This window comes from Poecilia reticulata, linkage group LG9, assembly GCF_000633615.1.
Source record: "Poecilia reticulata strain Guanapo linkage group LG9, Guppy_female_1.0+MT, whole genome shotgun sequence".
Taxonomy (NCBI): domain Eukaryota; kingdom Metazoa; phylum Chordata; class Actinopteri; order Cyprinodontiformes; family Poeciliidae; genus Poecilia; species Poecilia reticulata.
Genome location: NC_024339.1, coordinates 5,950,721 through 5,978,637, shown reverse-complemented (window position 1 = coordinate 5,978,637; position 27,917 = coordinate 5,950,721). Strand labels below are relative to the sequence as shown.

Genomic DNA, 27,917 nt, shown 5'->3' with positions numbered 1-27,917 from the left:
TTTTATTATTGCAATTTTTATTATTATTATTATTATTATTATTATTATTATTATTATTATTATTATTATTATTATTGAGAGACTGTTACACAACAAGATCTTAAACCTTTTTTCTTAGAGTAATTTATTCCAGGCAATTCTGTAGACACCTATATCCGGTCCGGGGTCCTTCTATAATAACATCATGGCTGCCCTCTGCACAGTTAGACACCGGTGGAAAAGATTGAAATGTCTGCAGGTTTTCACCAGAAACCTTACAGGTAATGAAACTTCTATTAAATAGAAGCTCTCGTTTAGACTAATTAGACCCCGTCGATGTTTACGTAGGGACTCTTGCATTGTAAAATCCTTCGGGAGCTTAATATAACTTCGGCTGCCTTTACGTTATGACCTTTTTAATATTTCTAAAATAGTGTTTTAAAAACCCAGTTTTCCTAAGATACTAACCTGCTTAGTGCTTTAGATTCGTGCAAACGTTACATTACTTTACCGCCTGTCTGTATGCAAACCAGTAGTAGTATTATTAGCATATTTATTGTCATTACCTTTATTGTCGTACAAGATTAGGTTTTTTTTTTCATTCATTCATTCTCTTCCGCTTATCCGGGGTCGGGTCGCGGGGGCAGCAGCTTCAGAAGGGAGGTCCAGACTTCCCTCTCACCAGCCACCTCTTCCAGCTCCTCCGAGGGAATTCCAAGGCGTTCCCAGGCCAGCCGAGAGACTGGCCACAGAGACTTATTTTTTTTATTGTTAAAATTTAAAAAATATTCAAGTTTGGTGTCTGAGCTTGTGGTCATATCTAATAGTGATATCGTTCGTTCTAAACTCTTAAGAACTTGTCTGCATTTCCTTCATGTTGCATTTATTTTTGTATATGCACATCTGTGAATTTGAAGAAAAGGAATCTGCTTCTTTTAGAAAAATGACCCCGCAGTTTTTCCTTCCTTATCTTACAAAAAAGCAGACAAAAAAAAAAACAAACAGAAAAAATAACCAGTTATTAACGTACAAATAAACCTTGTAAATAACCCCAAAGTATAAAGTAAACCAAGAACAAATGTAATCAAAATACAAAGTAATAAAACTAAACAATAAATAGCAGTAACAGTTATATTATTGTGAAGTAAATGTCATTATGATTTGTCTATATTTTAAGAATGGCTACACACTATCCAAATGTCTAGATAAAGACCTTGTACGCAATGTGTTAGATGCTTAAGATTCACAAGCTGATCTATGCAGTTGTCATTTTTATATGATGTTGATTGAAACCTGATGTAATGTTTACTAAATAGGAATTAAATGTGGCTGAGTGCACACACACACACACACACACACACACACACACACACACACACACACACACACACACCACACTTCCCAAACTTTTTTTTTACCACTATTGTGAAAGAAGTAATAAGTAAGAAGCGCATGTGATTTTTCTTCCACCTCCGTGTCATGTTTTACTTGTGCTGACTTGGGGCATAAAGTTCCATTACAATGTATTGATGCTTGCAGACGTAGCATGAGAAAAAATATGAAAAAGGTTCCCGTTATGCGACAGCTTCTGGTAGTAATCATTCAGTATCATCTGACAGGGAGGTATGACTATGACTTGGTGGTTATTGGTGGAGGTTCTGGAGGCCTGGCCTGCTCCAAAGAAGGTAAACTGTTGAGCACATTTTCTGAGGCATTCAATCATTTGTCAGATTTCTGATCTCATTTCCTGTCTAAATCTTTAAATCTACAGCGGCACAGCTGGGACAGAAAGTCGCCGTTCTAGATTATGTTGAACCGTCTGCTAAAGGTGAAATAAATTCTACAACATTTACCCCCCTTTCCCCCCAATATGGAGGGTTTGTTTTCTAAAATGTAGCCAGTTCGTCTCCAAACAGGAACAAAATGGGGTCTTGGTGGCACGTGTGTCAACGTTGGCTGCATTCCTAAGAAGCTCATGCATCAGGCCGCTCTCCTTGGTACTGCAGTCAAAGATGCGAAGAAGTACGGCTGGCAGATGCCAGAGACACTCCGCCATGACTGGTGAGCCGAGTCTAGCAAATATGTGTTATTTGTCTTTAGTGATTTTTTTTTTTTTTTTTTTTTGACTAACCTTTAAAAAAATCTTCCATTACTTCTGTCCAACTAGTAGATTTTTACCATGATAATTCACGATCTATAAGGTGTTTTATTCACTGGAATCAGGTCTGTTAGAGCACGATTGTTAAATATCCTTCACTGTTGTGTTAGCTAATAACACCATCTGGTGGTGTAAGTGGGGAAAAACACCACTGCAGCAAAATGTTAGTCTACTATCATTTTTTTTGTCTTCTTTTCATCTGAAATTTAATTTTTTTTGTTGAATGGAAATTCAACATAACATTGTTTTGTTATAATTTAAATTTTTCAAGAAAACGACCGAGTCCAGTTGAAGATGTGTTTGATGTAAGGTGATGTCTTCTTGTTTTCCAGGGCCACCATGGCGGAGGCAGTTCAGAATCATGTCAGATCTTTAAACTGGGGCCACAGAGTCCAGCTCCAAGACAAGTAAGTGACAACAGAGACTCTAAATTCCTTTCCAATGAACCCGTTGGCTTTTCCTTCATTGCTTAATTGAATTAAATTAGTCAACCAACCGAAATAAAAGAGTTAATCACAGAATAAGACAACATATTTAATGTGCGAGACGAAATGGCATGAAATAAGTCGGTTTATTGTCACAAAATGTGGAAAACAATCTACTGTAAATTAGAGATGAAAGGTGTATTTAATTGCAGTTTTAATGCAGGAGGCTAAAATTGTAATTACACAGGACTACTTGATGTTTTTTGAACTGCCTGTACAGATTTTAGAAGTCTCCCATTTCTCTAATTTTGGATGAAAGAGCTGCGTTCAAAATGTTTATTTTGTCCTGTGAGTGACATCACGTTGGTAGAGAAGTTTTTGTAAAAGCAAAACAAACAAAACAGAATTTGTGATATTTAGATGCCAAAACTTTGAGATTGGACACAAGTTGGCAGCTCTAAAGAAGAATAGATGACACTGATATAAATCCAGCTGGATGTTGAACTGGATGAATCACAGACATGCCTTGACTTGTCAAAAATTCAGTTACTTTTTGTCAATCTTCTTTATGCTGCTGTTTTTTTTGTTTGTTTTTTTTTAAACACCCTGCTTAGACTGAAAATAGCTGCTTCAGTCAAGTATCACTGTCCACACTGAGGGGTGGTGCGGTTAGCACAACGTGTTAGCGCTTAGCGATGGTTCTTTCATTGATCAGAAAATTGAGTTTCCAACTGATTTCCGATCAAACTGGAAACGGCCCGGTTCCTTTTCCCAGCTGATTTTTTTTTTACTGTTTTTTGGTGCATGTCTGTCATCCAGACTGGCACTTCATACCAGAACCAGAACCAAACACGGAGAAGCAGCATTCAACTTCTATGCACCACAAATCTGGAACAAACTTTAAATCAAGACTAAAACCCACCTGTTTAGAGTTGTTTATGAACCATAATTAATATTCAACATGTATTGATGATTTTGATGACGTCGGCGCTCATCAAAATGCGGCGTGCTTTTCATGCCTCCACCACGGACGGCGTGCTTCTCAGGAACTTTGTGTTCACTTGTTGTTGATTTCCTTTCAAGGAACTGCGATTCTGTATCTTTTTCTTCCGTTTTTGTCATCACTTGAGCTTCTTCAAGGCCGTACATGTGTGTGTTTCACACACACCTGCGGGGCTGCAGCCACATGTTGATGGAGTGGCTGCTGGAGGGCGAGCAGGTGGCAAACTCCTCCGTCCAATGAGATCTTTACTTGGAATCAGCTTTTTGAGACTTTTTTGTTAAAAAAAATTTTTTTTTGCATGTCTCGTTAGCCTCACTTCATGGTTTAATGAATTACTAGTGATATTTTTGTGTGTTTTGCAGGAAAGTCAAATATCTGAACCTCAAAGGCAGTCTGCTGGACGAACACACAGTGAGAGGTCTGAGCAAAGCAGGAAAGGAGGTGGGCTGTTTTTCTTTTGTTGTTGTTGTTTTCCCACATAAAAACAGGAAAGGCTAACCAATTATGGTACCAATTATTATTTTAGTAATAGATTATTCTATGGATTACTCCAGTTCCTCGGATAAAAAAAAAACCATCAGCATGTTCTTCAGAGTCCAGTTTGCTCTGTGGTTTAAAAGCCTAAACTGAGTGAAAATGTGTGAACTGCACCAATCCTGCATTTTAAACCCACCAACTCACACAGTATGTGATGGAACATTAAAGCCCACGATAAGCTGAGCACTAAAATAAATGAGTTGCATCAAACTATCTTCCTGAGTGAATTCTCATCTGAGTGTAGTCTTTGTTTTATTGGCTCAAGAAGATATTAATGTGACAGATTTCTCTCTCAGTGCCACATTGAGATCAATGTTTTCTTTCTATACACTTAAAATTGTGTATTTTACTAAACTCTGCTTTTTTTGAATTCCCAAAGTTCATTTTAAAGAAATAAACAGCTTCACGGCAGAGCTAAGGAACTAAAAATCTCTGCCACTTTTCCCCCTTCACCGCTTTTTAGCCTCTCTTCCTCTTCATCAGATCCTTCTTTGAAATAAAACATAAACCAGAATCCCAGGACGCTCGTCTGCCTCCCCGTCTGCATTGTTTGACTGGTTTCACAGTTTTTCCGTCGCCGCCTTCCCACACAGCGCCGTAGAGACCGCTCAGTTTTATTTGACGTTTCCTTGCTGTTTCTGAATACGAACAAAAGCTATTACCTCATATTTCCCTCTCCTTTCCTGCAGACAGTCCTGACCGCCAAGAACATTGTGATCGCCACAGGTGGACGACCAAAGTACCCAACTCAGGTAAATAAACAAACTGTTCCTGTCGCCTGATGGACACTTTTCCAAAACATGACGTTTACAGGGTCTCCGTGCATCCTTAGAAAGTCTTAAATTTATGTACCTGAAACAGAGACCTTAAATAAATTTTAAAAAATGTGAGTTGGCTTTAAATATGTTAATCTCTGGCTTTACATTTTGCTGCAGCAGGACTATTAGCTCTTGTTTATTTACTTTTCCATCAAGCCAACATTTGAGTCGAGTTCAGACATTTTTATTGCTTCCCAAGGCTACCGCTAACCAGCTGCTAATATACCTTTGCTAACTGGCTAGCGTTTTTCATCTATCATTGGTAAGTGTAGGTTTATTACCAGTTGGCTGGATGACATTCGTCTTCACCACTGACTCACTTCTGTTGCCGACTCGTACTGTGTTACATGCATTCTGACAAAAGAACCTTGGTACTACGACTATATAAACATCAAAAAGTTCTTTTGTACATTTGTCATGATACAGGTCTTAAATTTCATTCACAATGGTCTTAAAAAGCCTTAAGTTTGAGCTGATAAAAGCTGCCATAACCGTGTTTTGGAGGGAACTCTGTTCTTTCTCTTATATTAGTTTTATGGACAGTTTTATTTGTCCCTGCAGATCCCTGGAGCTGTGGAGCACGGCATCACCAGCGACGACGTCTTCTGGCTGAAGCAGTCCCCTGGAAAAACGTAAGCCTGCTTCTCTCAAGCCGCTAAGGTAGCCTTAATTTAACGGCCCGGCTTTGGAGTGCTTAAGAAAACCGACCATCTGACCGTGAGGTTTTCGACGTTCCCTTCTACCCCTCGGCACCATTTTGCTAGTTGACGCTGCACATCCCACTGTTGTGCAGCGGCGTCATTCATCAGGGACGCGCAGTTTGTTTTTCTGCCTTCCTGTCAGCCTGTCTTCGCCTCATGATTCAGATTAGCTGCGTGCATCCTGACCTTTACAGAACAAGCCCTTTAATCCAGCCATTTAGCCGCTGTCATCGCCTGGTTAATTGGGCCTTCACTGACGTTTCCTCTTGGCACGTCACGCGCACGGCGACTGGTGCCTGCGGGTTACCTGGGCTACGGAGGTTGTTTGCGACGCGACGAGAGATAACAGGAAATAAGCATTTTGCTATTTAAGCACTTTGTATTTCTAATTTGTCTGCACCTGAGGACAAGGAAGCACAAAACATTCTGATTGTTTTTTTGTTTTTTTTTTCTCTTTGAAATTTGGCAGCTAAATAACTATTCTTTAGTTTGTTTAATTGAAAATCTTCACTAATTTAATTATGCTCTTAGTCATTCAGCGTCTTTCACATGCATTATATTATGATTTCGTGGAATAGACCAACATAAAGTGGCAAATGATTGTGCAGAAGAAGGGAACTGATTTGTCAATTTTGTTTTTACAAATCAGAATTTGAAAGGTGGGGTACAGCTTTATATTCTGCCCCTTTGAACTCTGGTGCACCTTAATAATTTTTTTTTGTTGTAACGGTTGATTCCCAACTCACCTTAGTGGTACAATCTGCTGCTGTAATTTAGTCTCGGTATAAATCCAGCTGTTCTGTGAAGGCCTCACAGGTTCATTAGAGAATATTAGTGAACAAATCCTACAGGAGAACACGGTAGTGGCAACCTCATGCTGTGGGGATGCATTTCTTCAGGGCAAACTGAGAAGCTGGCCAGAGTTAAACATGTAGAGCTGGAAGAGAACCAGTTGGAGGCAGGAAGACCCTAAACATGGAGCCATCGCTGAAATCGGAACATATTTATGTGACAGAAAAACTCAGTCAACGTCTGAGAATCTGTGGCGAGACTTGAATTTCACTGTTCACTCTCCACCTAATCTGACTTAGATTGAGTTATTATGAGTGAAGATGACAAAAAAGAATTGGAATACTACATTTCTGAACACTTTTCAGATTTTTGTTTGTGAAATATTTTTAAATCCACGTTTCGTTTTAGTTCAACTTTACGTTGGCCTGTCAAAACAACAAGTTCTGCTGGACAGTAAATTGTCCCAGAAGTTATCGCGATAAATGATAATATTGTTGTTTTGAGACCATTTTCAAATAACATGATGGTAATGGCATAATAATGCAAGATCTTTGAATTCTCAAAGAACAATAAACTTTAAATTCTAAACTTTAACATTTGGAACATTTTAAACATCCACAATAAATAAGCAAAACGACAAATAAAATGAATTATGAAGACGGCAAACAGAATCATCTAGTTGAGACCAAAACATCAGAATGAAAACCTCTGTCATTCAGTCCAGAGGAATAATAAATCATGCAAATGGAAATTAGTTTGTTTTTAATTTATTGCTTTTTGCGACAAACAGGTTAATCACAACTTTGTGATTACATAAAAATCCGATTAAAAAAAACAACATAACTTTGCGGAATTAAGCTAACAAGACATGGAAGAGCCAAAGAGGGGCTGAGTGTTTAAAATACGATGAATTCCTAAACATCCAAGCATCACTGCAGCTTTCACTTAGTCAGGACGTTTTTGAGAGCACTTGAGCAGAGGAAGTGCTTTGATGTAAAAGCGTGGAGGTCAGGGCAGCGCTCTGCCCCCCCTGCAGGCAGAAGTGGCGCTTCTTGGCGGCGTTTCAGCAGCGGATCCTTCCAGAAATGATCTCGAACTCTGAGGCAAAGCTCAAACTGAAGCTGTTTTGGTCTGTCAAGCCATCATCAGCTATGCAGGTGAGGTCCAGGGAGTTGTTTCTGCAGGCAGGATGGGTGTGTGAGGTTACAGGTGAGGGATGGGTGTCTAATGATCCCTCAAGCGTTCACACACACACACACAGGTAAATGACAGATTTGGCCTCAGGCACTGAGGTCCAGAATTGACTCCCTTCATCATGCTATCAGGAGAAAACACAAAGCGTGTGCCAGGAGGAAGTGGTTGTACCAGGAGGCTGCTGTAAGCAGCCCATTTGGTTGGAGAGACAAAAGTTAAAAAATGACTAAGAACTGAAAGACTAAATGTGTTTAATCTGTCCAACACCAACCGGCTTGGTTTCAAACCCCAACCTTTAGCAGATTTATGCATGAAAGAAAACTACACATGCTCATCAAATATAAAGTGAGTAATACAATATAACCGAGCAAATGAGCTAAAAAAGAAAAAAAAAAGCCAAGCTGGAGAAACTTTGTCTTTGGGGCAAATGAAATGGTTTCATAACTTGCCACACATTCCACTTTTTTTCTACTTAAAGAATTACTTTATTCCCCATTAAACTAGTTAGCAGGGGGAAAAAAAGTCACCTTTCACTTACTACATTTTTTCCCTTTGACCTGGCAATCAAAGCAAAATATACCTTCCCTGATTTCTGATTATTATGTGCTTTTTAAGACAAAGATCCGTGTTTATTCACAGATCAGCACACAGAGAGCACAGGTATTAGTTGAGTTTTTAGAGTGAGATCTGCGTATTTCACCATTTATTTGAATCTCTCACCAGCAGGAGGAAAAATAAAAGCCTTTCATTTGTGGGATAAAAATCGTTGACCTCATTCTGCCCTCAGACTGCAGCAACAATGTCCGCCTCCTAACTTCGCAGGCAGATACACAAGAATATCATGTTGTGCTTATCAGTGATGGAGGCTTTTTGAAGAGCCGCCCAAGGCTGAGAAGCACCGATCCGAACAAACCTCCCTCACTGAGGAGCAGTCTGGGAGTTTTTGGGTGACTTCAGGCCAACGTTGAACTCACTTTAGTTCTCTCTTTTAGACAAATAAATAAATGAATAATAAAAATAAGTTAACAAGAATCCTTGAATCCCAGGGTTGATTGCATCTTGTCCGTTACGTTTTGACAAACACCTGAACCAAAAGAGATACACATCCACCCTGCAAAGTATAAAAATCCATCACTAAGGGTGTGCGCCGCAGCTTTGCGGCTGTATAAAACACAACGAACCACACTGAACCAGAAAAGGTGTGGGTGAGTGAGGCGTCTTCTGCGTGATGAAAGTTTCGGATCACGGTAAAGCTCTCTGCCTCGTCTTTTCTTAAGCCACTTCTCAATGTGTCCTAATTGAAGCGGTGCTTTACGAGGAGGTGGAGGAAGGGCAGGGAGGCTGGTTTGCTATGCTGAAAGCAACTGAGTGACGGACTTCACTCAGCGGGCCGACGTGCGGGTTTAAGCCCTGAACATGACACACGTCGTCTGCGGGGATCAGCGTCGCTGATCTTACTGCCGGATTACAGCGGTGATTCACCCAGACCACACACATGAACCTTTAGCTTTTTTCCCCGTCCTCCATTTTCTTCACGCCTCTGAGGTTAGGAAGCTTTGTAATTCATCACCTCTCTAATTCCGGGATCTGGAAGAAGACCTGTGCGAGTCGGGGTTATTGTTGTTTTCATGTGGCTAAAGTGCACCGAGGAGAAATGGAAATGTATCTTGTTGTGTTTGTAATTCTTTTGAGACCTTCTTCGTCTTTGTGTTACAGACTCGTGGTTGGAGCCAGCTGTATCCTTCGTCTACCCAGGGGGAGGAAGAAGCTCTTGTGCTTGGCCTGCCAGACGTCAACAGACAAATTGTACAGAGTTTGATGAATTAGCGACTTAGGGCCGTAGACAAAGCATTGTTATTTAGATGGGGTGCACTGATTGCATTTTTTTCTGGTCATAAAAACAATCTTTCACACCCCATAAGGGAAAATGTTCCCTTTATAAAGAAATAACACCAAAGGTTGTAACCTTCTTCAACTGGCCTCCTGTAGCTCATCACAGCCTTACATAGACGTTCCTCTGACAGGTCTTATTTCTGGTAGGCAGGTCAGAGCGGGAGAATTGAAACAAGAGCAACCATGTTGTCACTCACCCATCACATTTAAATATGATCATTTTATTTTTAAAAAAACATAATTACTGCTATCCTCAACTTGGCTGAACCCAGACGTCGCTCTGGAGTGTGCCGGCTTCCTCACAGGCATCGGCTTGGACACCACGGTGATGGTTCGTAGCGTCGCCCTCCGGGGTTTTGATCGGGTACGTCTCTCACAGCCTGCTTGTTCTGAAGATCTGCAGTTTTGTTTTTGTATTTTTTCCGTCCGGTTTAAAAGCAGACGATCCGTTTCACTTTGTGCAGCAAATGGCGGGTCTTGTGACGGATTACATGGAAGCTTATGGGACCAGGTTTGTTTGGAGGTCCGTTCCCCAAAGAGTGGACAGGCTCCCATCGGGAACCCTCCAGGTGACGTGGAGCGACACCGAAAGCGGCAGGGAGCACAAAGACACCTACGACTCGGTGCTGTGGGCAGTGGGTGAGTCCTTCTGTTGGAGGCTTTTACTGAATCTGTTTGTGATTGTATGTTTCTATCCTTTCTCGCTTTTCCACAAGAACTGCTCATCTTAACGTTGACACATGTCTTTGTGGCATGATGATCCCAAACCAGTTTAAAGATGACTTTTTTTTCTACACATCCTTGCAGCGAAAGGATTAATAACGGCTTCAAAGCTGCAGTATGTAACTTTTATTTAAAAAAATTTAAAATACATATATGTTGAAACTGTCACTATGTCGTGTCAGTATGATATGAGACCATCTGCTGCTTAAGAAAATCATCCCCACAGCATGATGCTGCCACCATCGTACTTCACTGGAGCAAAGAATCTACAATCTTTGTAAGCTATAGTGGCATTTCTGCTCTCAGTTCAGCTAAATATGTTATTTACAGCCAAAAATGTTACATTACCTTTTAAAAAAAAAAGACAAAAAGTACTTTTTGACATCTATCTACCGTGGGGAATTTTTTAAGAAGTTCCATTTTATTTCAATGTTTGGCTTTAAAATAAAGAAAGCCAAACATTCTTTATTTGGTTTATGAGATGTTGATATTTTTAGAAAATTATGTTTGAAGAGCACATGTTTTCAACCAAATGACAAGAAAACTTGAGCTAAAAGACAGAGCTGAAAACGTTGGTGTCATTCTGTCGCCGAAATTAAGTGAAAAATGAGAAACTGATAGAAGCTACATCTGTTTATATCTACATTGAAAAGTATTAGTTGGTTCTTTACCTTTTTAAGCGATGGTTACTAAGATCCAATGTGGAAGGTCGAAAGTTGTCGTTTTTAATCTGTGCAAATGTGGGAAAAAATGAACAGGGCATGGATACTTTCACAACGCGTTGTATCATTTCCCACTGATGTTACAATAAAACATTAGTGTGACTCTGGTCCCCTTCCACCAGCTCCTTTGTCATCGTTACAAAGTGCAGTGTCAGCGGGTACAGCACGAATCAAGCGTGAAAACAAAGTAATAAAGCCAGAGTGATGGGAATGGGCAGCGGAAGTGTCGCTCGCTCACTGCGGACTCCCCGGTTGGAGCGGGGCAGGACGGAGCAGGATGCACCCAGGCGCGGGTCACTGCGTTCCCCTCTTTGTTCTCGCTCTGCGCCTTCCTGCCCAGTGCCAGCTCCGCGGAAACCGGCCTCGCATCTGTCACTGCCCGCCGGGCCTGCGCCACCTCTGCCCGCCGTCACCTGCGGCCGTCTTCCTCTTTCTCGTCTGTCCGTTTTCTGTTGTCCTGTCATTTCTCCTTTTTCCAGGCAGCAGAATGATTCACAGTGGAAGCGACGTCTGTCAGGCTTGTTTGTGTTGAACCCGTTTAAAAGCAACACTTCCCGAAACTCGACCGGGAGGCTTTTATTTTATTTTAGAGCATTTGTGTAAGGCAGGGTGTAAGAGACGGTTCAGGTTTATGGCCCGAGCCCGACCCGAAACCGAAATTCTGTCTGGGTTCGGGCTGGAATGCTTGATGGTCTTGTTGAGCTCAGGCTTCTTTAATAAGCCTGCAGTACGTACAGCACAGAGAAACCCAACATTTAGAATGTACTTACACTTACTGTATTAAACCAAGTTTAATAAATTAAATTAAAGCTCATTTGAGTTCAGCAAAGTCAGCTTTGCTCTGGATAAACTTTGCTGTATTTGTTGTACAGGCTTGGTTATAAAAAGACCAACACTTCTTTAGGGTACTGTGTTTTACTCAACATCTTCCATTGTAAGAACATTATGTTGGTAATTATTTTACACTGATTACAAATTAAATGTCTCCATCTCCGTCAACTATCTGTGCTGAACGGGACAAATTTGTATCTTTCTTGAATTACATTTGTGGGGCCGCAAAAAATAAATCAGTCTATGGGTCAGAATGACCCTACTCCACACTTTGGACACCCCTGCTCTAGAGTTTAGAACTTCAAAATAATAGTTGTGTCTTAAGTATTATTTAATCAGTCAAATCAGTTCAGTTCATATTTATATATTCCCAGATTGCATCATGTTAAATGTGATCTAATTTTGATAAGTGGAATACAGAGTAATATTTCAGCAGCTTTTAAGGCTGTTTTTATCAGTAGATTGTGCTACAATTTGACCTGAAATGAAAACAAGTTTGACTGCCCTGCTTTAGGAGATATAAATAACTAATAGAATCGCTGCCTTACATTTTCAGAAGACTGCCTACAATCCAGCAACTTCCATGAAAGATGAAATGGGACTTTTCAGGGCGAAGCAGACCAGTTACAGCCAACATGCCCCCGCAGTCACTGAATGCCTCACTGATGCTACAACCAGCTAACTTAGTAACCAGGCCGTTTTGCATTTCTTGCATACAGTAGGTTCAATAGTCATGAACCTATTTGTAGGTTCCAGGCGATCAAACAGACAAATTTTTCTGTTTTGTCTGTTGGACGTAAAAGTACTTTTTCTTTGTTCCGCTTTACAGTTCTAAAAGCTCACAGACTTCGTCACAGCAGCTTCCTCTGACCTCTGACTCAGCAACATCTATATGAAGTGGTGAAGTGGAGGTTTTTGTTCCCATACGGCTCGGTGAGAACCGGCAACAATGCGGCGTGCGCGTCTTTGATGTGCAGGAGTTGCGAGCACAAGGCCACTTCCCTTCTCTGTGGCCTCCATCGAGGAGCCAGACTGGGGTCCCGGGGCCCCTGTGGATCCATTAAAGGCCAGAGGGGAGCGGGGGACAGTATCACCACTGTCTACCACATCCTTCTCAATGGCTGCGCCTCCCTCCACCTTTCCCCCCGCTCCTTCCTGACCCCGCGGCCGCTCCCCGCTCGTCCAGGTGTGGCCACACAAACACGGCAGGAAACAGAACATTTCCAAGCTTTCCTGTCTGTGTAACGATGGTGGACACTTCAGTCTCCTCCCCCGCTGGCCTCTACCCCGCCAAAGGATGTCATTAAACACCATTTCCTTATTTTGAAAGGGTATTTGCCTCTCTGTTTTATACTAGAGTCGACTTCCTAAAAAGATTAGGTTTGTGTAGAAGTTCCTAAAGCTTCCCAAATGGCCACTTGGGACTCGGTCCAGAACGCAGTCCGCCTCACAGTAACCGTACGCAATAAAACCCTGCTGGGACATCACTCTTGTTTTTATGCTTTATTTAAGTTACACATTAGAAAATGTCTTTTTGACACATCGATGATTTCGTTTGCAAGAATGTCCTGGCACAGATGATGGCCGGGGGCAAAACAAAATTCATGGTTGGTTCTGATCCAACCAACAGTGGAGAAAGAACCAACAGAGACTCTATACAAAGCCGTGTTCAAAAGCAATCAGTCTTCATACAGTAAGGTGACTGCAGCTGCTACATTGTGTCGATGGCAGTGAATCCAACACACGTTTACTGACTGTGCTGATAAAGTTTGGGCTGAATCTCAGCACCTTGTGTTGGACTGTATCAACAGCATTTATTAAGTTTTGTTTTCAATGAAAGACATACAGCTGTGCATCACTGAAGCATAGCTTATGACATAATTGGTGGTGTTCTAAATGGACACACTGTTGACACACTTCATTATCGGTGTACATAATGAAGTGCATATCTGTTCTGAACAGATATGCAGATATACAAAAGTACAATCTGAGGAAGCCATCTTCTCTGGACACCAGCAGGCGTCCTCAAACGCCAAACAACCAACCAGTTGGCTACTGAAGTTCTGTCCAGTCTGACCCAGCTGGTCGTATTTATCTAAACCACTGAGGTTTTCCACGCTGGTTTTCCACATATTCCATATTCCACATACTCCTGTCCTCTTAAACGTTTTATACCTCAACAATACCCAACTGGCTGTGGTCGTCTCTTATCTGTACCAGCGGGCTCATGACTCATTTCTACCTGCTGACTGAATTTTCTGCAACGCTACTTTCCCGGTTCTTTCCAGGATGCCTCCCTTTTCCTTGATCCCAATTACAATCCATAGATGCTACAGTTTTTTTCTCTGCAGCCTCTTATCACTTTGCCTCTTAAAATCTTTTTTGGCTTGAAATGAAACGCGTCGTCATCATCACGTCTTGTGGCGGTGCGCGCGATCCGTTCCACCCCAGCAATAACAAGCTGCCGCCACGCTGCTCTCCCTTTTGTCTGTGTTCATTAGTTTGATCAGATAAGCTTCCAGCTCTCGCAGACATTTGTTGTGGCTGTTTAGCTTCCTCTTAATGTCACAACAGGCTTCATTCCGATTGGCCAACTCGGCCGCTTGTGTGACTGCCTCAGTAGCCGTGCCAAGTCTGAAGTCGGGACTTCGCTCTTACTTGGCCGGAGGTATAAAAGTACAATCTGAGTCGCAACAATGGGATTGTCTGAAAGTGTTAAAGCCTTAATCGCCAAAGTCTTACAGCTGGCATATTTTTAACAGCAACGCAGCCTAATAAATGCTATGTTATGACCTTGTTATTACATTGTCAGCTTTTGACTGAATTTTTACTGCAGTTGTCCCTGCTGTGGTCCTCCAGTCACAAATGTTTGGATTGAGGTGTTTCACTGATGCGTTGGGGCTGCAGGTGCCACTAAATACATCCTGTATTAATTGGTATCGTGTTTTTCAGTAACGTTGTTTTCGGGGTGGGTGACATGGATGAAAAGTTTTATCACTATATTTTGTGGTACTATTCTGATAACAATAAAAGTGACAAGAACTATTTACTGTAACCGTGACTGCATGGCACAGCAATCAGCTCTTAAAAACCATATCAGTTTGTAATGCAATTTTTTTTTTTTTTTTTTTTTTTTTTTTTTTTAGAAAATCAGTATCACAAAAAATTTATATCGCTAAACTCAACACAGTAACTACACTTAATCATATTTTCTTTTCTTTTTTTTTACATATTTATTGATGTCTTATTGAACAAACTGTGGAGAAATAGCAATTCCGACACTACGCACAATTTTAGTGGGTTCCATTAAGTGGAATTTATCATGACAATAATGAGTCAAAATTCTTTTAAGAAATTTATCACAATAAATGATAAACTATATGATAAATGCCCACTCCTGTGTTGTTTGTCGCTGTGGTTTCTGTAGTTTTTTTTTCCCTCTTGCAGGATTAGCAAACTTCTACAGTGTTGTCTTGTATTCTCTTTATCCTTCTTTCTCTTTTCTACTCCTGTCTCATTCTTTCCCTTCTCATCTTGTGAAAGTAAACTTGTTATAGTTCTTAGCACTCAGGCAGCAACACTGCTACACTGTTGGAGAGGACGCGCTAAAAAAAATCTCACCTCACAACATTTTTAAATTGTTTGTCGTTGCTCATCAAAGCTTTAGAAAAATGCATTTTCATAACAAACACATTTTTTATAAAGATCTATAAACATTAAATCCACATCAGTTCACCAACACCAGTGCAGTGAGAGGAGGCCATTCATTGCAGTGTTTTATTCTTACAAGACAGGAAAATATTTATAAGTCCAGCCTTAGGGAATCGGTCCTGACTGGCCGACTTCCCCTCTCTCCTCTCTCTGTGTGTTCTGTCCCATTCACCCGCACACGTCGTAGAGAACCAGACAGTTCCCCGAAGCCCTCCCCTCACCCACCTCACCCGCCCAGGACTGAGAAGACCGGGGGTGGCGGTGGGGGGTCGACGTTGTTCTTCGGCTCCAGCCAGGAAGAGGGGTCTCGGGGGTTTGTTGTTTTTGCTGTCCGATAGCATCTACATGGGTTCCTCGGGCCCCGGCTGTTTATTATGCTGCCCAGACAGGTTGTGAGGAGCCGTGTTCGGGAGGGTGGAGCACATGGTCCAAGCTCCATCACCATGGAGACCTGCTGTCGACAGCATCCGTCAGTCATCTGCCCAGAAAGTGTCAGAATTTGCACCCTGGGACGTCTGCGGGGTCTTTCGGATCCCAGCCCCCCCCTCCCCCTCCTTCTGCTTCTCAGCTGGCCAGATGTTGCTTAATCGCCGTTACCATCTCTTGTGATGTTTCACAGCGTTAGGAATATCTTGTCAGGTCCACGTCTTTCTCTTGTCGCATATCTACAAGCACAATCGCCGACACGTTCAATAGTTTGGTCAACGATTTAACGGACGGACATAAAACCTTTTTAATCTGAGGGCACAATCAAGATGAGCCTGAGAAAAAAATTTGTATTTAACACTTTCCTCCTCCTGCTCTTGACATATTTCCACTTTTCCTGGTTCCTCCTCAGGAAGGGCTCCCGAAACCAAAACCCTTGGACTCGACAAGCTGGGCGTGCATCTCAACCAAGAGACGGGGAAAATAGTCGTTGGCCCAGACGAATCCACCTCGGTGCCAAACGTCTATGCTTTCGGAGACATCGGCGAGGTAGGCCATCGTCGACAGGCACCAGCCTGACAGCAGACATGATGTCGATGACAATGAGGAGAGAAGGAGCACGCTATAATTACTGCTTTTAATTTTGACGGGGAAAAAAATACACAACAAGATGCCACGACATGCCGCACCCATCCAGAAAACTGGAAATAGCTCTCATAGTTAAAACTGTTGTGTCTCACTGTGTTATTAGTGCAGCAACATTAAAAACACAAACTTCAATTTCATTCTACGGACATTTTCCGTAACAGACCAACTAGAAGTTTGGCTGAATTGGAAAGTAGAAGGAAGAGGAAATGTATTTTCAAATAATTAAATCAAAGGACTCCATGGTGAGTGATGGCAACATGGCTGAGTCATGCACTCTGTAAATCTGCCATTTATCAAACAGAAGAAGCATCGTTGGCAGCTTGCCATGTAGGGAACGCAGCAAACCTGGAAGGAAAAAACTAATCTCTTTCCTGCTTGGAGAGTAATTTGTGTCGGGTAAAAATGAAAAACTAAAATGGCACTTCAAGTGGAGCACACCGTCCCCACTAGGAAACATGGTGGTGGCAGCATCATGTTTAGAAGATGTTTGCTTTCAACAGGAGCAGGAAAACAATCAGAAATCAGAGTTTCACCTTTCAGCAGGACAACACTCCTAAACATAAAGCTTGAGCTACTGAAATGTTTTATTCAGTCGAAGTCCGGAGACAAATATTATTAAACACATCTGACCGACGTGTTTGTCTAAAAAGAGTGGAGAGTATTTTCAGTCTGTTCACAAAAAGGAGTGCTGTTGTTTTAGGCAATAAAATGTTAACATTCTTATTTAAAAATGAATTTAAATGTTTGGATTGTTAATGTCTTTCTTATATTGTATAAAAAAAAAGGTTGGAGTGTCTAAATTAAAAATTTGCAGTGTGTGCCAATTCTTTTCTCTGATTAATCATCAGAATAATCGATTGAATTATAGATTACTAAAATAATCAGTAGTCGCAGCCTTAAACATTGCAGTAAAATACATGGATGTTTCCTGTTTCCTTGTCAGAAAACAGGAAAAGGCTGTGAAGACTTTTAACTTCTTAAAGCATTTAGTGTCCAGTCAGTCTGAAAACTTGATCGTCTTTTCAAAAGTTTGTTGAAGCCTTTAGTTTTGGCTACATTTCTTACCAGCTTCATGCTGACATGCGGAGTATTTTGCTGTATACAAACATGCAGGTAAAATGGTTTAGGCCGGCTGTGGTAGCTTTACTTGATGTGTTTTACCAATCAAAACTAGCTGGGAAAAAGCCACTTAACCTCCTTCTGGGATTTAAAAACAGTTAAGTGTTCAAATTTTCACAATATCCTAGCATGCTGTAAGGAAAAAAAAATGAAATTAGAAGGAATTTTGGTTAAAAATAACAAAAGACCGTAAAAGCTGGGTGAGCAAAGCTCATTATCACTTGTGTAGAAACTCACAATACTTTTTTTTTCTTCTCACCTGGAATAACTTTAATAATGTGATGTTAGAAGCTCTGGAGCTGGCACTGTGTTATTACAAGTTAAACCTGCTGCGTGTCAGCATTGTTTTTTCTACCACGACCAACTGGGAGCTTCCTTCCTGCCTCCCAGGTCTCATGACACACACATACACACACGCACGCACACACACACACGCATTCTCTGAGCCGCTTTGATTGACGGCTAGCTTTGATGAGCTTCTCTCCAATCTGTCTTCCAGCTTTTTCCCAACAGCAAAGGCATTTTTTTCCCTCTTCAGGTAAAAACTGGTTGAATAGTATTTTTTATTTTTTTTACCTTCCATGCAATATGGTGACGCATTCTAACCGGCTTGCAAACGGCGGTTGGAATGCTGCAGCGTGCCGCCGTGTACGTGCGGAGGCGCTGGAGATGTTTGCTGATAACAGGATGTGTTGCTGATTTAACAAGTTGAAGTCGTGTCTTTAAAACTGCCCTGCAGCCCTGCTGTTTCCTGAACGCCACAGTTGGATGTGTGTCTCCATGGCTACGCGTTTGTCTGCTGGCAAGCAGTCAAAACAATAAAGAAAGACACACACACAGGGAAAGATTTTCCAAATAATTTCACCCCTTTGAATTAATAAGCAGTTACTGAAAAGATTGTGTTTACATCGTTTTATGCATCAAATGTATGATTTTTTTTTTTTTTATTACTAATGATCACAGTGTCATGTCCCTGGAACATTTCCACATTTTATCACGTATCATCCACGGAGCTCAGCGCATTTTACTTGGATTTTTATCTGATACGGCAACATAAAAACGGTGAATGATTATGAAGTAGCGTGAAAATTTAGCATTTTTTTCAAAATCCAACCTGAAGATGAGGCTGTCTATGTCCATTCTCCTTTACTCTGACACCCCAATAATAAAAATCAGGAGGAAAGTCAAAGGAAGATTTTGTCACAGACCATGGAGAAAACTCTGCAAACATGTGGGAGAGATTCCAGACCAAAGCCTTTTTAAAATTCTGCAGAAAGAATTCCAGTATCATTTTCAGAGATTCCACTGACATTCCAGTGTCTGGATGTAGAACCAGAAGAAGAACTGGTTCTACAAAAAACCCGACTCACTGGACTACAAGATGCATTCAGATTCTTCAGCTGGAATAATTCAGAAACCCTATCCCATTTTGTTTCAACTTTGTCTGCCGATCATAGGCGTGCTGTACATTTGGCACTATAAGACGCTTTTTTTTCAAAGTTTGGCTGGTCCTTCCTTATGTTTCTTTTATTATTATTAATTTTCCTCTCTTTGTGACATGTTTTTTGACTGATGCGTTAAATGTTCCTTCATACTGATGGACATGAACCAAAGAGTAAACATTACCAAGGCCATCAGAGCACTGACAGCAGAGTGTCAGAAGCTGCCAGCAGATTTCCAAACCAAGGTCAACAGATTCTGTGAGTCAGTTTAAAATCAGGCAGCTGAACACAAAGTGTCACCTGATCATGTTCTCAGCATGAACAAAGTCCCACTCAGGTTGGTCATTTCTAAGAAAAAAAAAAGAAACCTATACATTTTCTTTAGTTAGATTTTTTTTTCCCCTCTACCTGACACATTTTTTGACTGATTAGACTTATGGTCCAGAAAATCTTAACAAAACTTACAGAGGATATTAAAATTTAACAAAATCAACGTTATTGCATTTCTGACGGGCAAACTAAATTGAACCTTTTGAGACTCCGTAGTTTCTATAGTCACACATGTATTACAAGCCATTTTCTGTGGGTATGTTGTGTTAATGCAGTCTGGGATGATGAAGTTGTTGGCTTGTGAAAACTTTTGATGTATATTAGTTGTACCCTTTGCTAATGTGTGCATTATTAAAACTGAAGTGTGTAACTTTTATAAATAATATGATTTTTACATATTTGTTAAAACTGCCACTATGTCGTGAGAGTTTGAGGCAGATAATCTGTGAAAAGCTCCATTTCCCCCACCTCCGATCCTGAGTTGCCGTCTGAAAAAAAAAATGCATCAAAAGCAACCAATCAGWGCCAGAAGGAGGGTCTTAGCGCTGTCAATCATCCTCATGTACTCGTTTCTAAATGTGAGGAGAAAAAACTTTACAGGAAAACCGTTTCTCCGCCATCATCTGTGACTATGCATTGGTCTGCTGTTACTTTTTATTCATATGCTGAATGAAAAGTTTAATATATATAACAACAGATGGATTGGAGTAACTTCACATTTCTCTTTGCTTCAGGGTCGTCCAGAGCTGACCCCTACTGCCATCAAGGCAGGAAAGCTACTTGCCCACAGGCTCGCCGGCCAGAGCACCGACCTTATGAACTATGACAACGTAAGACACACACACACACACACTCACACACTAACGGTAATAAAAGCCTTCATCTCTCCGCACCTCAAGCGCGTGTGGCTTTTTACGTTTATCGTTTTCTGCTAATGTGAGGCTGTTATTTGGTTGGTCTCTCATCTGAGCCTCCCCTCCATCTAACTGCTAGCCTCTCTTTAGGATGATTCATTGCATAGTGTACCAGCATTTTCCACAACGACGTCGTCCTGCGTCGTTCTCGGTATACGTACTCGTCTGTCAGCGAGTTGCAGTGAAGGTTTTATTACAGCGCCTGTGTTCAAAACAGATTAAAGGCTTGTTTTAGCTGCGTGTGTTGAAGTATTTGTCTTAAAATTCATCTTCACATATAAATATTTTAAGCAAAGGAGCATTTCTGTCGTTATCGAAATGAACATGGGCAGTCTCCACCTGCACGCGACGTTTTGGCAGTGTTGTAATTAGACTCTGCGTGGGATTTTCCCGAAAGAAATGAGCGGGGCCGTTTTGGCAAAGTGTAAACGTTCCCAATTGTGTTTGTGTGTGACAGGTGGCCACCACCGTGTTCACCCCTCTGGAGTACGGCTGCGTCGGCCTGTCAGAGGAGGAGGCCGAGAGGAGACGTGGGAAAGACGGGATAGAGGTGGGATCAGTCATTCTCATCCCGCCCTGGTCTGGAGCATTGAATAATGGATTTTTACTTTTTTTTTTTTTTTACCAGAGTTATTTAATAATAACACCATAAAAAACTTCAATGCATAAAACATAAAAGCCTCAAAATTTTAAATAGTCTGAAATATATATATAAACATCCTTCCTAAGTGTTTAAACACCCTTATCAAGCTGTGAGATCCAGCTTTTCAGTATGTTTCGTTCATTTTAAATAGAAATCAACTTCCGTTAAAAAAACATAATGTCGCTTCATCCTCTCCAGAATCGGTTTGGATTATTTCACCATTGAAACACAAACAATTGGAGGCAGAACTTTATTATTCCCACAACCACTCCTGGCAATAAAATGGGCGCTTAGCATGATGCTACCACCTTGGTTGAAGGTGCCATAGTTAAGTTAGTAAGTAAGCAAATTCTACTTATATGGCACATTTTACAGGTCAGAAACCACAAACTGCTTTAGAAAATATAAGACACAGAAGATAAAACAGAAGGACTAATTTGTCTTGTCTTTATGGACTGACAGGTCAGTCTTTGTCTTGTCTGATGCTAAGACGTTTTCCAGAGGGCATTTGGCAGCGGCCTCGTCCAGTTGACACTGAAGTAGTTGATTTATTGGTTTCATGGTCTTTCTTTGTTGCCATCCTTATATTCCAGGTTATAACTGCTTAACACACACAGGTGACTCTGGTGTTCCAGTAACTAACATTTTATTCAACCTTGGTCACCACTAAGAGTACAGCCCAACTTTATGTCATCTGACCTGGACAGTTTGGATCAGATGAGGTCCAAGAGGGCACTGCTGAAAATATTTCAAATTATGGGAAGAATCAAAATAATCTTTTATAGACAGACAGCATCTCTCTGTGTGTCTTTCCACTCCGTCTCTCCTTGTCTTTATTTTCTCCTTCTTTCTTGCTTCCCATTCTCCCACTGGATCTCTGGCTGGTCCACTTCAACTTCAGAAGAATCAGAAAAAACATGTCAGCAAAAATTAAAAGCTAATTTAAGACTATTTCAACCAGGAGATGAATACTTTGGGTCTTATCTTTATGCCTGCCCATTGTAGAAATATTTGCCATAACTTCATTGGGGAACTTTTACATTTTAGGTTTTAAATTCAGCACAAAGGAATGTAGAATCTGGAAAAATGTGGATGTTCACAAAACAAAAACCGGGTTGGAACACTGGCTTCAGTCACTCAACTTTGGGAGGAAAAATAGTTCAAATGCATCATAAAAAGCTTCAAATTAACATGATATTCAGGCCTCCTACTTCTAAACAGAACCCTGTGATTCCAGCGTAAAAACCCACAGGAAGCTTTACCTCTGTTTACCAGTCTGTTTTTGTAAATATTTGTATTTAATTTAGTCATCATTGAAAGTACAATGCCCCCCAACAACAGCTTTACAAACACTGACACATAGACACACACACGCACACTAGAACACACAAGTACGCAGTACATTAGCAAGCGGCTCTTGAGTTTACCTGCCAGATGCTAGCAACACCTGCAGAGGGCTGACGATAAACGCGGACCCCTGCCTTTGAGTGACGGGCTAGCAGGAGGTCTGATTGAGGTGTGTGTGAGGTGACGACAGGCGCGCCGAGATCTGAGGAGGAGCCCCCCCACCCCCCCTCCCCTCCACCCGACAGCTGCACGGCTCTCTCAACTTGTGTCGGCACGTTCGCTCGCAGAATCGAACTCTGTACGTCTCAGAGAGGACTGACACAGAGTGGGCTGTTTACGTTTTGGCAATTGAAGCTTTGCAGCTTTTTTTTTTTTTTTTTTTACCTCCATGGCAACACATCTTCATTTTCATTTGGATGCTAATCTGTTTGAGTTGTTATCATGATCCCTTTAAGCTTGCTTTTTTTTATTTTTTATTTTTTTATACTGTCAGCTTTTGGTTTTGTGAAATTTCACCAAATTCGTCATAGCCATCCTCATGGGTTTACACAATACCAGCTGAAATCTAACCAACCCTTTTTCTGTGATGCTCGACTAGATGTTATGAAGTCTCTGTGAACTGAAATGTTTGTGTCTGTAGGTTTTCCACGCCTTCTACAAGCCACTAGAATTCACCGTCGCAGAGCGCGATGCCAGCCAGTGTTACATAAAGGTAACCCCAGAAGGGCATCCCATCATCCTCAGGGTTCATTCATGATCTTTAAGTCTAAAAAAAAAATAAAAATAAGTATCGTTTCAACTCTGCATAAATATGGAAAAAGACGATAAGAGTTTAGAGAAAAAAGTTTCTGTTTCCAGACATTGCATCCCTCCAGTTAAATATATTAATATTGAGCGAGTTGGACTAAACAGATTACATGTCGGACTTTGGTTACCATTCAGCCAAAGCAACTTATTCATGAACCGATGTTTGGAGATGGATAGAGACAGTACTCGTTTCTAAACTCATAAGGAAAACAGCGGAGGAACGCTTCTACCTGTCTTTAGTTTTGAATGACTAACAGCTGGAATAACAAGGCCTGACTACAGTAAAAGCATGTAGTGTAAATGTTAATTCAGCTGATTGTGTTTATATTAGTGCCGTCAATCAATTAAAAACGCGTAATCAAATTAATCACGATGCCTGACTCTGTATGCATGCAGTAGTGTAATCACCACCTGCCTCACTCCAACCAGTTAAAATGCAAGTAATTATCTGTTTGTTTTTTGTAGCCATAATCCAAAAATAAGGGAAACTTATTTCACTCAACACACATGCAAGAACGACCAAACTTGTTCAGATGACCAGATGAGATGTATTTTACTCAATATTTTTTGGGTGCCCCACATCTTTCTGATGCCGCCCAGGGCAACTGCCCATAAAGCCCATATCTAAAACTGTCACTTTATTCACGTTTTCAAAAACTGTTTGATTATCTCAAACCAGATGTGTCTGAAGATTCTCAGTTTTCCAGGTATTTATATTTAGGAAGGTTTAAGGGAAGCCATTTTGTTTTGCGATGAGACGACAGCCTCTTGTCTTTCTCCAGCCAACCGACCGCTGTAATTTGTGGATGTGGATTTTCGAGTTTGCACTCATAGACGTGCAAACTCGAAAATCCACATCCACGCGTGGCTGGTGGTGCAGCACAAGAAAATTTAAAACTGCTCAACTTTTGTTGCTGTCTGGGAAAACTTTCATCTTTTGCTGTCGTTTGTCGCTGCCTTTGTGTCGCATCTGTAACACGCTGCTGTGAACTGGGTGACTCTCCGTGGGAGAGAGAGGCTTTTAAGTCAAAATAGTAGTTTGATTAATCTGCGTTATGTAATATTAATGCATTAAAATGTTCAGATTCATTGCATCTGTCGACACGTAAATTTATTTATTCAAAACATTGGGAAACCGACCAACAAACTTGGACATCTCGAGTCTGTAGAAGTGTGTAAATGTTCTTTGTAGTAACTGTGTCTGCATTAGCTAGCATTGGGCTAATCCTGCTGTTTCTCCTTTTATCTTCAGGTTATATGTGAGAGGGGAGGCGACCAGAAGATTCTGGGTCTGCATTTCACTGGTCCAAATGCTGGAGAGGTCATTCAGGGATTCTCTATGAGTTTGCAGTAAGTTCAGAATAATCCTGGGTTTACATTTGTGTTTAATATTAACTATAGACCATAAAAAAATGACTTGTTTATGGGATTAGAGGTATTGTTTGGAGGTGACTGAAGAGTTATTTTGCAAACAGAAAAAAATATTTCACACAGTTCAACAAAGTGGTGTCAGAGTCACTGTTGGGATCTGAACTTTTACATTTATAGACTCACAATTTCTGAATATTTGAGTTAATTACAAGTTGTTTTGTTTGTAAATTACACATTTTTTCCCTCAGGGAATAACTTGAATATTATTATAAGAAAAATTGCTGAAATAAATTAAATTCAAGAGCTTCAATAAGCTATGGACTAAATCTAAAACTTTGTCATGAAAATTTATTATTTTATTACCATGGTAATAAACATAGCAACTAAATAATTTTAAATCCTTCTAAGTGATGTCTTGTTTTAAATGTTAATGTTTATGCTGCATTTAAAGGTCCTTTGTTTCTATTATTAAGGACCTTTTATTATTACCTTTGTTTTTATTTTTCTCAACTATTTTATTGTTTATAGCACTTTGAGAATTCTATGAATAAATAAGTAATAAAACTTCTTATAAGTTAATTAAATAATTATTTTTCTGTTATTTGGTAATAAAAAACATAACCTGAGAAAACACATTGTGACTTTATAAACATTTGATATAATGTTATTAAAGAAACATGATGGTCAGGCAGTTATTTGGTTCTGGATTTGTTTTGTGAAAATATGTCATATCCCAGACCAGCCATTTTTTCTAATAATATAGAAGAGAATTATTCTTTTTTTTTTTTCTTTTGTTCTGATGTGATTTTTTTTTTTTTCAAACTTTGACCTAGTTTGAATTTTTTGGTGTCAATACTAATATATGGAATGTAATGAAATATCTGAATAATCAAACCTATGTAGAATCCAGCTCCTTTCTCTGCATTTCAGACTATTTGATGTCTCAGATCTGTCAGATTTCATCAGCTTTTATTTCTGAATAAAATCTGGCATTAATAACTGTATTTGTAATAACTGTATTTTTGTGCTGCCTCTTAGGTGTGGAGCCACATATCGTCACCTGCTGCAGACCGTAGGAATCCACCCCACCTGCGCTGAGGAGGTGGTCAAGATCCACATCACAAAGCGCTCTGGTTTGGACCCAACGGTCACCGGCTGCTGAGGTTAGGCCCCTCGGTTTCTGAACACAGTGAGCACACGGGGCCCCTGTAGTGGGGATTAGAAGGGCTCTTATAGGGGTTTTCCCAGTTTCACTTTACCTACCGGGACTGGTCACTGCAGCTCCTCCACGGGAAGGTCTGGTCACAAACCACCGATTCGGATTATCATTGTCGGCTAATGCCATTTATTAGCCAGGTCTGTTATTGACCCTTACACACAGATTTGTGCTTTGAAAGAACATAATTTAATGAGAAAGAGAGCGAGGGCGAGAGGGCCCTGGTGTGGAATGAGCTGCTTTTAAATAGCCCGGCTCATCAATCAGGATGGAAACGCACATTTAGGATTTTCGCTGAGAATTCACAAGAAGCGGGTCTGAATTTTCTTCTGAATATACATTCTGCAAATATTGTTGTTTCTCTGGCTGTACTTCCTGTCCATTAGTCTTCGAAGTGACACATACCATACGGCCCCCCTAGCCCCCCAAAACGTGACACTGATGGATGGCCCCAGGGCCGTCGCCGCAGCGACACCGCTCCATTTCCCATGGACACAAATAGTCAGCAGGGCTGCCGTCAGTCAGCCTGCAGAGGCCTGGACCGAGGAGTTTACCCGACTCCATCCACAGGCATGGACAAATATACTAATATGTTCTGTCAAAAAGCAGCACAAATGCAAAATCCAAGACTTAACACAGCTCCAGTTCATTTTAGTTCAGCTGCTCTACCCACACTCACCCAAAGGCGGCGCTGTTGCCCTCCTGTTTCCTGTAATGCTTTCTGAGCCGACAGTGGAAGACTGGATGAAGCAGTCACTGTATAAAACATGAACCCGAACGCATTCAGGTTGCACATTTAATCCCTTTAATCCCCATTAGAGATGCGTGCCTGCAGAAGTCTGACTTTATTGGTGCCAAGCTGATAAGGGCTATCGGCTGTATATTTACACGGATGGCAGGTTGGCCCTCGAGAGTCATCACCCCTGAAGATAAGGCGACTTGTTTATATCAATAAAGCATTAAAGGAGCCCCGCGTCCGCCAGAGACCGTTCAACCTGCCGCCTGTGTCCGGCATCTTGGCTTCGTTAAAGTCGATGGGGCAGAAATCGAAGAACCGGCGAGTACATCGGAGTTTGTTTTTATTTGAAGTTTAATCTGCCCCGTCTGATTAATGATTCCGATGAAGGGAGTGACAGACCGTCAGGAGATGGTGGAGGTGGGGGGAGAGAAAAAAAAAGAGCAGGAAAGCTACCAGGTTTGTTTGAGAGAGAGACAGAGAGAGAAAGAGAGAGAGAGAGCTGAGTACCAGCCCCGGTTGGGGAGGGAAAGAGGGGGGATTCCTGTGTGCTCTGTTCAGGGCCGAGGTGCTGACTGAAGGACCCTGACCTCCGCTCAGCAGGAACAGCTTGACTCTATCACTTGGAGCACAGAGGGCTCATGTGGTGTAGCAGAGCACAGCAGGGGCCTGGGTGGAGGGGAGGAGATGAACAGAGGGGTGGGCAGCATGAGCGAGGGAGCAGACCAAACCAACCAACACAATACCGAGCTGTGCCCTGGGTTACTCAGTCTATGTTCCTGTGCTTAACGAGCCACTTCAGGGGGCCGCCAAGGTGGGCCCGAGGCAGCGCAAAGGAAGTCATTGAGACTGTCTGCCAAACTGTAATACCTGTTTGTTTTTTACCCTTCACCTCCTCTTTAACCAGGTCCCGTCTTCTCTCCTATTTACCACTCTATCCAGCCGTTAACACGCACAGAAAGACTTATTTCTTGTAACTTTTACTGAGATATGTCACTGTTTGGTATTGATATTGAGGTCAAATACTTGCCCTCAGAGCTTCAGCTGTGCGAGTGGGGGTCAGGGCTCAACTTTCAGGTCGGCCAGCTAATGATGACCTGCACTCAAAACCAGAACCTGGGGAGTGCAGGCCTGATGTCACCTGGCCACAAACTAGCTGTAAATAAACCGAGAAATGTAATTTTACAATAATGCTTTGAGATCTGTTATTTATATGTAAAATGATAACACACTCAGATAATCGTGTCGATGATAAAGAAATGATTCAAAGTCTGAAGGTGCTGCTGTTCCAACATGAGCATATGATAAAAATGAAACAGAACCATTTGTAAAGAGAAGACAAAGTGAAAGGTACTTTAAACATACCCATTAAATATTAAGAAAGATGCTTGCATGCCAATTATTTGTAAAGAGAAAGAAACTCATGCTAAT

At 41.1% G+C, this 27,917-nt stretch overlaps 1 protein-coding gene across 1 annotated transcript; it reads left to right on the top strand.

Moving 5' to 3' along the window:
• Window positions 1–174: 174 nt before the first annotated feature.
• txnrd2.2 (thioredoxin reductase 2, tandem duplicate 2) lies at window positions 175–27,872 on the top strand. Its single transcript, XM_008417646.2, has 17 exons — window positions 175–260; window positions 1,599–1,664; window positions 1,751–1,807; window positions 1,896–2,040; window positions 2,470–2,544; window positions 3,928–4,006; window positions 4,792–4,854; window positions 5,482–5,552; window positions 9,324–9,343; window positions 9,773–9,864; window positions 9,965–10,139; window positions 16,326–16,462; window positions 20,187–20,282; window positions 20,824–20,916; window positions 22,997–23,068; window positions 24,416–24,513; window positions 25,573–27,872. Exons 1-17 carry the CDS (start codon window positions 185–187, stop codon window positions 25,694–25,696), a joined length of 1,539 nt encoding a protein of 512 aa, XP_008415868.1. The 5' UTR covers window positions 175–184; the 3' UTR covers window positions 25,697–27,872.
• The last annotated feature ends 45 nt before the right edge of the window (window positions 27,873–27,917 follow it).